The sequence below is a fragment of the Ciona robusta genome, chromosome 10 (assembly GCF_009617815.1).
Source record: "Ciona robusta chromosome 10, ASM961781v2".
Taxonomy (NCBI): domain Eukaryota; kingdom Metazoa; phylum Chordata; class Ascidiacea; order Phlebobranchia; family Cionidae; genus Ciona; species Ciona robusta.
Window position 1 is genome coordinate 6323835 of NC_143244.1, and position 15033 is coordinate 6338867.

The following is a 15033-nucleotide window of genomic DNA, read 5'->3' on the forward strand; positions in this document are numbered from 1 at the left end:
AATCATACAGAAACCACATCCCCACGACTTTAAAAAAGCGTTGTTGATTGTTAAAACACGATTGGAAAATATGGAATATTATGTGCGAATGGTGTCCCTTTCCTTCAATAGCTGTTGGATAGCCTACATTGGTTAAAGCTCAAATGTTTACAGCATATTCATGAGGGAAGGACAGAAAGTTAAAAGTGATAATCAATATTGAGTTTCTACATCCGTGACAATACGAACGACAAAACAGTTTCAAGTTGTGCTTGAACAACTTTCCTATTTATTCCTATCCAAAAATGTCGTTTGTATGACAGCGACAGGGATTATGCAAACGTGTTGGTGCACTTGCCGCCTCGTACAAGTGAAAAAGACACTTAATTGAGAGTTTGAAAATATTTGAATTGGAAAAGTTGTTGGTTAAGTAGGTGATAAGGGCCGATGGTGCCGGATCCATGCTTACATATCCCGGATACTGCTGGTGAAAGTAGAGATACCACTTATTGTTGAAGTGCTTGTCGTTGCACTCATAGTTAAAACTTTCACTGTTGCAACCAGGATGCTGGGGGTTTATAAAGGGGTTCCAAGTTGCCCAAGTCGACATACGGGCGCTAATAGTCCGCGCCAATCTGCAATTTTAGTCGTAAGGGCAGCGTTTACTGTTCTGACGGACAAAAGAAGCAAATCTAATGTCTATAGGAGCTATATTGCTCTGTATTTCTGCCTTAGCTGCTGTCCCCCACAGGTAAAATGTCTTCTACCTACCTTTGATTTTTATAGTCTTTTCGTATATTTAGCCGAAATGAAAAAAATAGGATTATTTATTAATTTTTAAACAGCAGTTATATCGAATAAATACCACTTTTTAAAAACTGTTTATAATTTATCGTGTTTTTTAAAAAAAGAAGCTATTAACGAAATCATGTATTCTACTTCGTACAGTTCACTAAAATAAACCCATACTAACAAGTTTTTAATTTTATTTTTCAGCACTAATGGCTTCAGCACAGGTATTATAATTATACGATTTGACGTTTTTATGTTTTCTGAATTTTTTAATTTTTTGATTTTCGTCTTGTTTTTCAAATTTGCCTTTTTTAATTTTTATTCTGATTTTTAAATGATTTCATTCCCGGCCATTTTGTCTTTACAGAAGTCTTTGATCGAGGCTTCTGCAAGAACCTGATTGCGCCCGATATGGGCGAAATAAATTGCCAACTAATCGGTGAAAAACTGTAAGTCTTTATTTAACTTAAACAAAATTTATACGCAAATTATAAATTAGGCTTTAATTTTCATAAGCCTTATAATTAAACCTAAATTCGGTAGCCAATATATAAGATTACAGCGGTATTATGTTTATAACTTAAATCTGTATTCGATTTACAATAATAAATTTCGGTTTACAAAATAATGCTCTTTTAAAATTATAATACTCCTGGACGATTACGGTTTAAAAATGTATAAATAATTTAGGAATTTTTATTAAACCATACCCTTTTTTAACATAAATCAGTAATAAAAAAATTATAAAAATTGAACTTGTAGAATATGCGTCACCTCATGCAAGTCAGGCTACAAGTTTGACGGATTGAAAGCTGGTGAAACATTGTCGGCTGAGTGCGTGACAACTGACGGCTCATGGACACGTGACGAATTCCCACAATGCGTTTGTAAGTAGAAACAAATAGCAGAGTGGGGTAAGATAAGACACTTTTAGCACATAATATACAAAAGCTTATGTAACTTTATGCAACTTTGTGAGTGTTTCTTTATTTATGACTTATAACTTAGTCAAGCCATTAGTGATTACTGGGTTGTTGAAGTGTGATCAAAATAAGTAGCACTGCGTTAGAAACATAATCACGATGTTACTAAAACTGATTCTTTTCATCCCAGCCGCTATGTGCGAAGCGATGCCACCGGTTAACGCGTTGGATCCAGATTGCACTGACGTCGGAAGCTTGCTCTTGTGCGACATCACGTGTTTGGATGGATACAAGTATAGCAACGCTCATCTGTTCGCTTGTAACAAAGAGACAGGAGAGTGGAATCCACCTCTGCCCGAGTTGAACCGACTCCCCGGTTGCATAATGGGCTCAAAGAAGTAAGAACTTATTAGTAAATATTAAAGAATATAGTGGTGTATAGTGCACAAGGTGTGTAAAAGGCGTATGCGGTGCACTGTAGGACCAAAATAAAAGAGCGTTAAAGCGAAGATTTATATACCCGTATATAGAATTATAAAACCATATGCTCACGACTCTAAAATAGAGTGGTTTTTGATTGTTAAAAATATGATTAGGAAATATGGGATATTATGTGGTCACGGTACCCATCTTACCCCACTGTACTCTACGCACATAAAAATACAACGGCTGTACGGTTTTAACTCCGGTTTAGCCAACCCGGGGTGTAATTGTGAACCAATAACGTGCACAAAATTACTTACTTTAATATGGATTAGATTTGTATTGGACGCTGATCGTGCGGCGCCGTGGCACAGTTGATAGTGCGCATGCGTTCACCCAAACGGTACTGAGATCAAGGCCTGTTGCTGCTACTATTGTAGGTCTATACATGTCCTTGAAATATCCGTTTAAAACTAGTGGTCGCTGATGGGTTGCCTAAATTAAATCCAAAAGCACAAAACCACTTATGAAGTTACATACGTGGCAACTCCTAAGCAAGCGCGGTGTGTATAAAGCGGAAGCGGAACACTTCAACTGTTGTTTCCCTGCAAAATAAATTTTATCTTTTTCAAGATCGGTACTTTCCCACGATCGAATGTCTTTTTTGTTCGTTTGTATATTATAGAATTTCGCCATTTTAACCTTTTCTAAATAGACGTATACTATTTTTTTAATCATTTTTAAGAATTTTAGTATTACTTTCCTAACCAATGTTATTAATGTGAGCGGCATGTTGTAAACGTCACAACACAGAAATCATGACGTCATTTATTGAATGACGTCACTCCTATATTACGTCGGTTATATTGAGTTAGGTCAAGTTACACGTATTATGAGGGTAACTCACAGTCTCCCTACAATGAGCCGAATTTGACCTAAATCCTAGTTTCTTAACAACGACCTAACCTACATAGAATAGAACTGGTAGTCCATCTTTAAAAATATATTTAGTTTTTATGTTAAATGTTGAATCAGCTATAACTTTCATAAACTTCTGTAAGGTGTAAGGCTCTTGCTCCACCAGTGAATGGATTCGTTGCTTGTAACGTCACAGATGATCAACAAAGGTGTTTCCCATCATGTCCACCAGGTTAGTATAATTATAAAATAAATGTAACATGATTGGTGCATTATAATTATATAGGGTTCCAGGTGAATGCATAAATAATGGAATTCAAAATATTTAATAGGCTAATCAGTACTTGACCTTGACAGTGAAAATGAAGTGTATAAATACACCATGTCTAACAATGCACTATGGCTGGGGCAAAAGAAGACACCCATGTTTTAACTCGGCAGTGAGCATGAGGTGTACGAATACAACATGTGTGTCTGGAACATAAAAATATACTCATGTTATAACTTGACAATGAGGACTTTTCTTAAAATAATTGAAATATTTTCCAGGTTTTGAGTTTTCTGTCACCATCCCAAAGTCCGGTTACTACAGTTGTGATGAGACAGGGAAATGGTTGCCAGGAGATACGCTTCCAGAATGTGTGGAAAAAGCTGATTCTGTAAGTTCGAGTTTTGAACATATTTTAAAGAGTTTTACTGTTAAAATTAAATAACAGTTTTGTTTTGCAACAACAACCGTGTAACTTGCTTTTTTTGTTATTATGCTTGCTGCAGCAGTCTTTTAACTGACACTTTTCCCACACCTTTTATCTACAGCCCGTTTTAGCCACTTTCAATTTGCTGTTGATTCCTTTTTTTCGTTCTTTAAATAATACCATCTTTACTGTCGTTTATAAACATATGAATAAAAGTCATGTTATAAGTTTAAAGGGTCTCATATTAATCGATTTTTAGGTCAACCCTGTTGGCGTTGGTCACTTTACTGGTGTGTACACCAATGTTAAAGCACCTGCTGATCAATCTGGCACTTGTTTCACATGGGGTCAACATCATTACCGAACTTTTGACGGAACCATTTACCGATTCAGAGGCGAATGTACTTATGTGCTTGCTAAGGACATGGTGGATGACACTTTCTCAGTTCATGTACAAAATGATGGAGATTGCAGTGGATCAAATATTGGTTGCAAGAGGTATCATACTGCTTTAACTAAACCTGTATTACAAAATTTGGAGAATATTTTTGGGTCTTACACTGGCTCAGTGGCCAAACGCTTGCATAGTAAGGAACAGAATACATTATAAAGATTTAAATTCTTAATTTTTTACCAGGAGCGTGATTATCATCTATGGAGAAGAAATGCTTCGACTCGAAAACGATCCGGTAACGAACGATCCAACAGCATATGGTGGATCTTCCCAACAACTTGTCTTGCCTGAATATATTTATGGTCTCTCTGTTGAAAGAATTGCCAACTATATTGTTGTCAAGGTTAGTTAGTTAGTTAGTTTATTGTTGGGGTTAAAGGAATGTGTACAAGGGTTAGACAAGATTTTTTACATAAAACAATTTTTTTTTTTTTATATAAAGATTTTTTATTTTATTTCATATAAAGAAGGTTTATTTTTAAGGCAGTGGTTTTATACATAGATGATTGTATCTCAATATTTGCTCTCGAAAAATATTCTGTTTTTGATACACACCATTCATAACCACTGGTTGTCAAAAAGAAACTAAAATCTTTTGTAGGAAGAATACAAGTTACAAAAAAAATCCAAAGCTTTTATTATATAACTTTATTCAATATAAACTTTGAATTTTTTAGTAGTATAGCTTGCCAGAAAAACTGGAATTCCGACCAGATCCAGTTCAATACTTAATCAAAAACTTAATGTACTTACCTAAATTATAAGTTTTTTTAAATTTATTAGATATATATTAACTTGTTTTTTTTGTATTATATTCACTTGTTTTTTTTTTTTGTATTCCTTCTTACACATATAACAAGTTTTTTTAACACAGTATCTACTTATTATTATAGGACAGTCAGAACAACCTGTATGTAAAGTGGGACGGTGCCGAACAAATCTGGGTTCATGTTGATGAAGAATTGTTTGGAAAAACTGCTGGTCTTTGTGGAACATTCAACAGGTATTTTGGTCATGTCATGTCTGTTTACGGCCATATGATGTCGGTAAAAGCTAGATACTGCTGTATTGAGCAGGCCACTTTAAGAATAATGTTTCATGACATTTTTTAGGTTTCATTTATGTTCCATTTTTCATGTTTTAAGTCATTTTTAAAAATATTGGTGGATATTAAAAACTTATGCTACTACCCTTGTGAGTGTATGTGACCATGTTCAAGACATTGAACTGTTATTTCTCCAACTAAGTAGTCACTATCGGTTTGTCCAAATACCATGGGAGAATAATTAAGTTTAATTCATTTTATAGAGATTGTAGCGATGACTTTACAATCTACGTTGATGGTGAACCACGCTTGGTGTCTGAGGTTCCAGCGTTTGCAAACAACTGGAAAGCTCTCTCAACCTGCAAGGAAGCTGGAAGCGAACCATTCTGTAAATGGGGCATTGAAGCATCTATGGAAGAAAGACTTCTCACCGGTATCGACTTCTAACTGGATATTATTATAATATAATAAATTTCCTTGTATACTTTTTACAATCTAAATTATCTGTACTTGTTTAAGAATTATCCTTAATGAAATTTATTACATATCTAGTTTTAACAGTCGTTATTATCTAACCTTTAATCTTAATCCTCCAGGCAATGCATTAGAGTTGTGTGGTTCAATGATGGACACAAAGTGTAAAGATGTTGTCGATCCTTCATCTTTCTTCGAATCTTGCAAAGAAGATGTTTGCTTTTATGGAGGATCCTCGGATGCGGTTTGCAACTCCATGTCCGCTTACTTTAGAGAATGTGCTCGACGTGGCGTCCATGTTGAATGGAGACAAGAGGGAAGATGTGAAGTTATGTGTCCAATGGGTAAGTAGGGTCCTAAATCTGATTAAATGAATGAATCACTGTAAATCATTTATCTTCCGGTGGTGAGGCAATAATAGTCGTTATATCACAGGTGTTCTGTTTCATACACCTTGTGCTTACTTACGATTTATAATGTCTCTAACTTTGTGGGTACTTTTTTATTTTTTTAGTAAGTATGACTGATGATTTAGACAACTGACAACTTGGTTGAAGCAATTGCTGTTTAGTGCTGTTAAGTTTTATAAAACTTACATAAACTTGGTATGTTATTTTTAGGAATGATATTCGACCATTGTGGATCTTCTTGTCCATTAACTTGTTCTGGTCGTGAATATAACTGTGAGGATAGACATTGTATTGACGGTTGCCATTGCCCTGATTGTACTTACCTTCATGATGGGGATTGTGTTGATAGATCATCATGTCCCTGCCAGTTTGGTGACAAGGTCAGTTTCTATTATATTTAAATTTAGCATAAAAATGAACAACCATTATAAACTATTAACCCTTTGGGGACGAGATATATTTTAACAAATTTTCCATTTTTGACCGACTGTCACATATTGCTCCCTAGCGACACAGGTGTTTGTGCTGGCGAAAAATGACCAATTAGACTTTTGTTCTTTGGAAAAATTGCTACAAGATTGTATTTTGATTTTTTTGATGACGTCATCAAATTTTGAATGATATCATCAGAAATCTTGTATTTACGTGTAATCAGGGTTTTTAGGTAAAAATTACATAAGGAATCTATTGCAAAGTTGATTCCTGGTTTGTTTACTACCTAACTAAAATGATTGTTTGATTTGGTGATGTCAAAGGGATCAATTACGTCACTTATAACCTGATGACGTCATTTTTTGAAAGTTCATTTTCGCTAAAATCCTAACAATACTTGCCAAAAACGTTTTATTATGAATTTAAAGGTAGAAACAACGTGTAGAAGCAAAATGAAATTAGATAATACACACAAAATCATATTTTATGTAAAATTTGTTTCATAATACCGAAAAAACTTGTAGAAACAGCTGACATAGCTATTTTTACGCAAAACCACATTTTTAACCGGTAACTTAGACGGGGAAGCCCCAGAGCAACATAGAGATCAGATAAAATCGCTTTTATTGGACAGAATGACGTTAAAACCTTGATTTTTGGACAGAATATGAACCATCTTCTTAAAAAAGGCTTTAGGGTTTTCAAATCAAGTTTGGTAAAAACTTTTAAATGCTATGATGCCTTTTTCAAACGTTATATTGGTAGATAATTCCTTCCTCTTTCAAATAAAACCAACTGTAAGAACTTTTACCAACTATAAAAAAAATGATGAACATTTTTGTGAACACCTGTTTCAAAATGCATATTTGCATTACTCGTCCCTAAGGAGTTAATATGGTAAGAATTTTTCTAAGGAAAGCTTGTTGCTGATTGAACGTGGGGTAAGTGATAATAACACACGATATTGTATTGCAGACTTACCGACCCAAGAGTAAAATTCGTCGAGATTGCAACCAATGTGTTTGTGCTCGAGGAAAGTGGATTTGTACAAAGAACCGTTGTGATGGAGTCTGTAGAACATTTGGTGACAGGTATTTCCATAAACGCATAATAAAAACGTTTACTAGTTGACACCTAAATTAGGGTGCATAATCCTTACAAGCTCTAAGCTCACTTTTGTTGTTTTCTCCGAATTATTTCATGATTATTTTATGAAGTGTATGAGCGGTTATAAGGTGTTTGAAACAGAAAACTTGCTTATAACTTCTGTCAATTTCAAGTCACTTGAGAATAAATAAGTTTATTTATTCATTCATTCTATTACAGACATTATGAAACCTTTGATGGAGCTGAATACAGCATGAGAGTTGATCAAGATTGTTCGTACATCCTTGCAAGATCAAGTGGAGTTCAAGATATTTCTTTCCAAATTGTGATTGAAAACTTCAAGTGCACGTATGTAAATTTATATTATTATTATTTAGACCTAACATTAGAAAAATACAGTAAAGATTTTTTTAATTTGATCGCAACAATCTTTACTTTCTGTCGGATTGTTTTCCCAAGTGTCTGTAGTTTTTGCTGATAAGTTTTTCTGAGTAATGAGTCAACTCTAGTCTCAATTTAAAGAATCTTGCTTTGCCCTCCAGAAAACCCTACATTTATAGAATTAACTTTATTTTATTAGATTTGGATATTAACCCTCTACTTAGTATTACTTAATTGCAAAAGATAAATAAAAGTTATGTTATATTTATACAGACGTACATCTGGTAGTGGTGTAAAGGAATGGCAACAATGCACAAGAAACTTGGCTGTTACTGTTAACGGCATCAGCGTAAAACTTTTATCTGGTGGAGCTGTCGTTCACAAAGATCGCGAAGTTCGAATGCCATATGTGACTGACTCTTTCGCTGTTGAAGATGTGACTTCTGAATTCCAAAAGGTGAGTTATTTTATACAACCTATATATTATGAATAATTGATTATGAAGTTCATGTTAAATAAAGTATCTCAGCAGTGCACATTAGGTGCCCACATTGGTGACCCCTTACTTGCTTACTATTTATAACATAAAGTATATATGCTGTTGTTGTTATAAGTTGGGAGATCTTAAAGGATTGGTGTTTGTCTGTCATATGAAGGGACATCATCATGGTATGCTGTTAAATAACTTGCCCAAGGACACAAAGTGTAATGTTTGGTGTGGGTAATTATCCAATTAGAACACCCATGTCATTGCAACCGTCATTTCCACACAAGGTTAAAAAATTGCAATTATTCATTCAAGTGGCTTGCCCAAGGACACAATGCCCACAATGGTGACCCCTCACCACATCTAACATATTGTTCAATGTAGGTAACTATTTGGAATGGGATGACTATCTTATGGGACAAGAAGACCCGTTGCTTCATTCGAGCCAAGAACAACATGTGTGGTTTAGTTGCCGGTCTTTGTGGTAACTTCAACTCAATTCAAGATGATGACAAATGGGCTCCTGATGGAATAACTCACGAGGATGTTTATGAATTCTCAAGTTTGTGGCAGGTAAAAGATTACTTATTATTTTTGTTGCTTTTGTTAAACATATATTCTAGTAGTTTGTTTAGTTTTTTTTTTAAATTTGGGTTCTTGGTATTTTGAAAAATTTGAAGCTACTTTTATTTTGCTGGCACATTTTTTTAATTTAATTTTTACTTTTGATTGCATGTTTTTCCTCTTTAATTGTAATGGTATCTTTATTAGTTTGTTTAAATGTACATTATTTCATAGGCTACCACTTGTCCTGGTGCACCAAGATGGGATCCAATGACAGAGAACCCATGCAAGATATATTCAATCAACAGACCTGGGGCAAAGGATCTTTGTGGAAAGTTGAAGAGTCCACCTTTCTTACAATGCCATGACATTATTGAATATCAGGTAAAAGTTAACTAATAATGCGTAACGTTCTTAACATGCTTATATGCGTGTTTTTGAACACCATGTTTTTAACTTGGCCTTATAACAAGTAGAATCATTGTAACAATGTTCATTGCAAGTTAAAGGTTATAGGTATTATAAATTTATAGGTATTATTGAATGAATACTGAAAGAAGCCCCAAACAAGTTTGGCACTTTGGCTTTAATAAAATCTACATCAATTTTGAAGATTAGTTCTTGAAAATAATACTTTAGTTTTATATCTATTTTGACCATAATCATCGCAACATTGTTATCTACAGCCATACTACGACGCTTGTATGTTTGACTTCTGCAGTCTACCCATCAGACAAATGGCTTGCAATGTGTTTGCTACTTATGCCTTATCTTGCAGCAAACAGGGTGTTGTGTTTGATTGGAGAGCGGAATCTGGTTGTGAGGTTTGTATTACTTTCTATTAACTTTGTATTTGTTTAAACTTGTGTATGATATGTGGTCACATTTATTAGGATATGTATATATGAGTAAGATGAACATCTTGTTTTTAAACTTTTTTCTGAAAATGTTTTTTTTTTTTAAGATTTACATATTAGTTGGCAGGATCCACACATTTAAATATGTGTGTAAAAAATTAAAAATGTATATGGATAAAGATCCTTTAGTGTGACCTAAAGGTATGACCATAGTTTCGAAAAACAAAACAGCTTCTGAAAAACGATTTTTCGGTAACTTTAATGATTTTTCCGTAACTGTGAAAATTTCCGTAACCTAGGTTGCAATTGTCAGAGCTTCAATCACTCCTACTGCCATGGGAAAATAAACATTCACCTTCTTATAATGTTACTGCAGGAAACTTGTGAAGACGGTATGATTTGGTCCGAATGTGCCAAGTCATGTGAAGCATCATGTGGAGCTATACATGAAAATATTCCATGCAGTGAAGAATGTGTTCCAGGTTGTACCTGCCCAGAAGGACAAGTCCTTAGTTATGAAGGTTCTTGTATTTCTGTGGAAGACTGTCCTTGCTACTTTGATAATGAGAAGTACTTGCCATCTGAATCCCATATGTTGGTATGTTATAAATTTTGATTGAAGTTTTAAGGAAGGTCGTAATAAGAAATTTAATGTATGTTTTGATATTTTTTCATTTTATTATTTAATATCCCTTGATTGGTGCCTCAAAAAGCTAATGTACTTTTGGTTCAAGGTTGCTTTTTATTACAGGATTGCAACGTGTGTGAATGCCATAAGGGTAAATGGGAATGCACAGACAACTACTGCCCTGTGTCAGAAGATTGTAAGGAAAATGAAGTAAGTTTATTTAAAGATTTATTGCTTTGTATGTAATATTACAATAGAAGTTGCTTGTTTTTTTCTTTATTTCTGTGTTTTCTAAAAATGAATAAAACAAATTATTTGTTGTTTTTGGAAATTTGTAAAAAGTATTATTTATTTCATTGTTTAAGTAATTTTTTTTCATGATTTATTTTCTTGTTATGTCATTTTTTCATAATTTATTTCCTTGTTTTCAGGAATATGTGAAATGCAAATGGGAGGAACAGATTACTTGCTTCAGCATGCATCTTCCACATGATGAACCAACCAAACCTGAACATTGTATATCTGGTTGCCAGTGCAAAGAAGGTGAAATTTTAACTTTTTGTGTGTTTTACAAAACCTTCTTTTACTTAACTGGTAGCAAGAGCAGTATGTACGTTTTTTATATTTGTTTGCATTTACATAAAAAAAGTATTTTTTAAATGCAAATGTCTTCAGGTTTTGTCTTGGATGAGAACAGTGGTGAATGTGTCACCAAGGAGGGCTGTCCCTGTGTGTATGGTGGTAGAAGCTACAAGGAAGGTGAAGAAATGAGAAAAGATTGCAACACATGTCAATGTGTGGGCGGTATGTGGACATGCACTGAGAAAATCTGCCAAGGAGAGTGCCACGCTTATGGTCCAACCCATATCACTACATTTGATGGACATTACTACAAGTTTGGACAGGTCAGTCATTTCATGTTAGTGCTAATTCTTTTACTAGTTGACTCTCACACTTGTAAGTACCTCCACAAATAGCAATATTAAAAAACATAGGAATATATATCTTAACAACTATCATATTACAATTACTTCATGTCTTTTTGCCTTTGCATGTTTTTAACAAATAAGTAGTACCTATCTTAAATGTGCTTACCCAAAGATACTTGCATAGTCTTAAGACATGTATCATTTATTTTTAATTTTTTTCTTTAAGACAAAATAATTTTGTTACAATTCTTAGACTAGTAGTAGGTTTCTACACATACTTCATAAACAAGGTTAATCATGTGTACATAGGATTGTGAATATGTCCTTGCAAGAAGTACTGATGAAAATGAACATAACTTCCGTATCTCCATCACTAATATTCCATGCGGTTCATTTGGAACTGTGTGCAGGTATTAGCATAAAACAATCATATTACTAAAATACACCAAAACATTAAAAAAACGAAGACATTGTGCCATATATATGGAATGTTATGTTTGTGTTATAACTGATCAGAAATACCATGTTTATATATCTAACGTTATATCACTTCATAAGTTCCTTAATATTAGTTTGGAGGCCTGATGCCCAGATGTATAACTGCAAAATAAATAAATCTGGCATTTATTTTCTGGTTTTTAATTTTAATCAATCAGTTCTTTAAGTTTGTGGACTATTAAATAGTTTCTTAAAATAAAAATGTCAAAAACTTTCCCTTGATCTCATAAAACAAATATTTTTTTGATCAAAATTATTCCCCCGTGCAGTAAATCGATCACCATGATCGTAAACTACGGAACTCCTGAAGAAGAAACATTAACTCTTGTCCGAGGCAAGAGAGTTGAGATCAGTCGCAACTCTGCTTTTTCTGCTCGTTTCGCCGGCCTCTATGTCTTTATTGACACCAACATTGGCGTAACTCTGCAGTGGGACAAGGGAACGCATATTATTGTTAAAGTACTTGGTGAACATTCTGGAAAGGTTGAAGGTCTTTGTGGAAACTATGATCAAAACTCACTAAACGATTTCAAAACAAGTGGTATGTAAAGCTTAAGATTTTTCTTTGGGGTGAATGTCTCATTTCATTTTCTTTCAATCATTTTATTTTAAAAAAATTTTTAACTTTATTAAAAATACAATTTTTCTGGGGCTTATCATGACTTCTGAAACCCCCCGCTGCGTCACTGTTAACATAGAACAATCCCTCAGGTGGACTTGAAACTGGTGACCGATTGGTCATGGCTGAGTCATGGCAGATTGGAATGTGTAAAGATCCAATTAATGTTGATGATGTGGATGGTTGCGCCGGCAATGTGGATCGACGTTTGTGGGCCGAGTCTCGTTGTAATGTGATCAAGACTAAGTTTGCTGCTTGTCACAGTTATGTCAACTATGAGCCCTACTATGAGCGCTGTGTGTACGACACATGCGCTTGTAATACTGGTGGGGAATGTGAGTGTTTCTGTACATCCATTGCTGCATATGCACAAGAATGTAACAGGCATGGGGCACATCCATACTGGCGTACACAAGATATGTGTCCAATACAATGTGATGGATACAGAGTATACAACCCATGTGTGTCGGCTTGTCCTATAACATGTGACAACTTCAACTCCAGAGCAAAGGTAAGTTAACCTAGAGGTAATGGGTTTAAGGCTCGACTCTGCTATCGTCTAAACAGAGTTCCATATGCGGTAACTCGTAACTCGTAATTTATTTATCAAGAATAAAATTTTAAAAATTGATTTTTTAAATGCCTTTTTATTATTGTAATGCTACAGGTTAAAATGGAATCAAATTTACTTTAGGTATAAGTTTTAAAATGCTAAATGCATTGTTTTTTTGCTCCTACAGATTGAAAGGGAATGCAAGGACTCATGTGTTGAAGGTTGCTCTTGCAAAGGAAAACTTGTTTACGATAGAAAAGAGAAATGTTGTATTGAAAGATCCCACTGTGTGTGCACTGTATTGGATGGTGTATTATACGGAGATGGGGACAAGATTTTCAGCATGTCTGATGAATGCAAAAGCTGGTAATATATCATTAAGTAGTAATGGTATGTTTGAAATGGGGGGTTGTTACACTTTTGATAAATCAGTCAGTTATATTTTGGTTTGACAAAACAACTTATGTAATAGTTTGAATTATAAGCAAGGTTATACAATAATTATATTAGCAGCAAATGATTTGTATAGTTTGATAACGGTTTACAGATTTTTTTTTAAACCGCTAACATTCTTTATTTTATCACAATGTGTTTAATGTTTTATTACATATTGGGTTTCATGTTTGTATTAAAACTGACCATAAAATTCTTTATGCACCTGTTTTTTCATAAAATAGTTACCATTCTTTATTTTCACACAGTTATTGCATGGACCATGAGATTCATTGTCTTGGTCTCCCATGTCCTGACAATTACCTTCCACCAGTAATGCCTTGCACGATCAGATATTGGGAAAGATTGGACCACAAGAAATACAATCCATTCTTGCTTAAACCATCAAAAGAAACATGTTCACTTGAAATTGAAAAAGCTATTGGTGGGTGTGATTTTCTTGATATGAGGATTTGTTGATTTTTGTGACACCATTTGACTAATACACTCTCTATTGCAGCTCTGTGTCCAGTAGAGCAACAGAACCACTGTGGATACCGATGTAGTGAATTGTGTCATGCTTGGAGATCTGCTACATATGAGTGTGTGCATGGATCAAAGAGAGAATGTTGCTTAACATGCGGACAACAAATCACTAAATGTTCCGCTGGTCAAGTTTTGAGAGACGCCGACACATGCTGTGCTCCACAAGACTGCCCTTGTCTTCTTCCAAATGGAAATATTTTAGCGGTAGGTTTTTATTCATATAATGGTAATATGCATGCCTCTAGCTCATAGCTTACAGGTTCAAGACTGACTGTTACTACTATTAGGGTCATGTGTGTTACTCCTCTAACTTTCTAAATCTTCGCTACCATAATTAAAGAGCTAAATGAAATTATTATATTAATTAAGTAGTTCTCCTTAATCCATATACAAACAGTGAAAAAATCTTTCCAAACTAACTCAGAAGCAGAACGCTTGTTTTATACCCTCTGCCGTTGAATAAAGCAAGTTACATTCTTTTATTCAATGTTTACATTAACATGATTTGTGATGTTTCTTTTTTTCAGCCTGGTGATAACTGGGATTGCAGAGTGTCCTGCGTAAGATATTATTGCTGGAACAACAAACTTGAAGAGTCAATTTTATCGGGCTGCACTCCTGAGCCTGAAACTAAATGCTTGCCTGAGATCGAAAGTGAAAGCACGGAAGAATATCCAAGTTATACAGCAATGAGCATTAAATATCCAGAAATTGAAGAGGCACCTGTACCAGTAGTACCACCAGTTGAAATCGAACCAGTACAAGAAACAAAGGTGATAATAAATACAAACGATAAGCAACGTCTAATACAAATTTCACAAAACTAACTTAGGCCATTTAGAATTTGAATTCGAAAAACAGTTAAGATATGTTTAAAACATAAGAAG

The 15033-nt window shown here is 34.4% G+C and overlaps 1 protein-coding gene across 1 annotated transcript in view; it reads left to right on the forward strand.

Annotated features, from left to right (window-relative positions):
- Nucleotides 1-504: 504 nt before the first annotated feature.
- The window catches only part of LOC149730132 (uncharacterized), a 30322-nt gene continuing 15793 nt past the window's right edge, over nucleotides 505-15033 (forward strand). Inside the window, exons 1-30 of the mRNA XM_089887437.1 lie at nucleotides 505-730; nucleotides 976-995; nucleotides 1139-1220; nucleotides 1534-1658; nucleotides 1885-2092; nucleotides 3179-3267; nucleotides 3585-3694; nucleotides 3990-4228; nucleotides 4368-4527; nucleotides 5078-5187; nucleotides 5493-5662; nucleotides 5826-6047; nucleotides 6324-6493; nucleotides 7521-7636; nucleotides 7872-8000; nucleotides 8307-8490; nucleotides 8905-9093; nucleotides 9319-9468; nucleotides 9771-9908; nucleotides 10318-10539; nucleotides 10693-10779; nucleotides 11001-11112; nucleotides 11245-11474; nucleotides 11808-11908; nucleotides 12266-12537; nucleotides 12708-13126; nucleotides 13356-13534; nucleotides 13870-14045; nucleotides 14121-14350; nucleotides 14674-14919. Coding sequence (XP_089743563.1) covers nucleotides 675-730; nucleotides 976-995; nucleotides 1139-1220; nucleotides 1534-1658; nucleotides 1885-2092; nucleotides 3179-3267; nucleotides 3585-3694; nucleotides 3990-4228; nucleotides 4368-4527; nucleotides 5078-5187; nucleotides 5493-5662; nucleotides 5826-6047; nucleotides 6324-6493; nucleotides 7521-7636; nucleotides 7872-8000; nucleotides 8307-8490; nucleotides 8905-9093; nucleotides 9319-9468; nucleotides 9771-9908; nucleotides 10318-10539; nucleotides 10693-10779; nucleotides 11001-11112; nucleotides 11245-11474; nucleotides 11808-11908; nucleotides 12266-12537; nucleotides 12708-13126; nucleotides 13356-13534; nucleotides 13870-14045; nucleotides 14121-14350; nucleotides 14674-14919 — 4941 coding nt within the window. The 5' untranslated portion in view covers nucleotides 505-674. The remainder of the gene's footprint in view (nucleotides 731-975; nucleotides 996-1138; nucleotides 1221-1533; nucleotides 1659-1884; nucleotides 2093-3178; nucleotides 3268-3584; nucleotides 3695-3989; nucleotides 4229-4367; nucleotides 4528-5077; nucleotides 5188-5492; nucleotides 5663-5825; nucleotides 6048-6323; nucleotides 6494-7520; nucleotides 7637-7871; nucleotides 8001-8306; nucleotides 8491-8904; nucleotides 9094-9318; nucleotides 9469-9770; nucleotides 9909-10317; nucleotides 10540-10692; nucleotides 10780-11000; nucleotides 11113-11244; nucleotides 11475-11807; nucleotides 11909-12265; nucleotides 12538-12707; nucleotides 13127-13355; nucleotides 13535-13869; nucleotides 14046-14120; nucleotides 14351-14673; nucleotides 14920-15033) is intronic.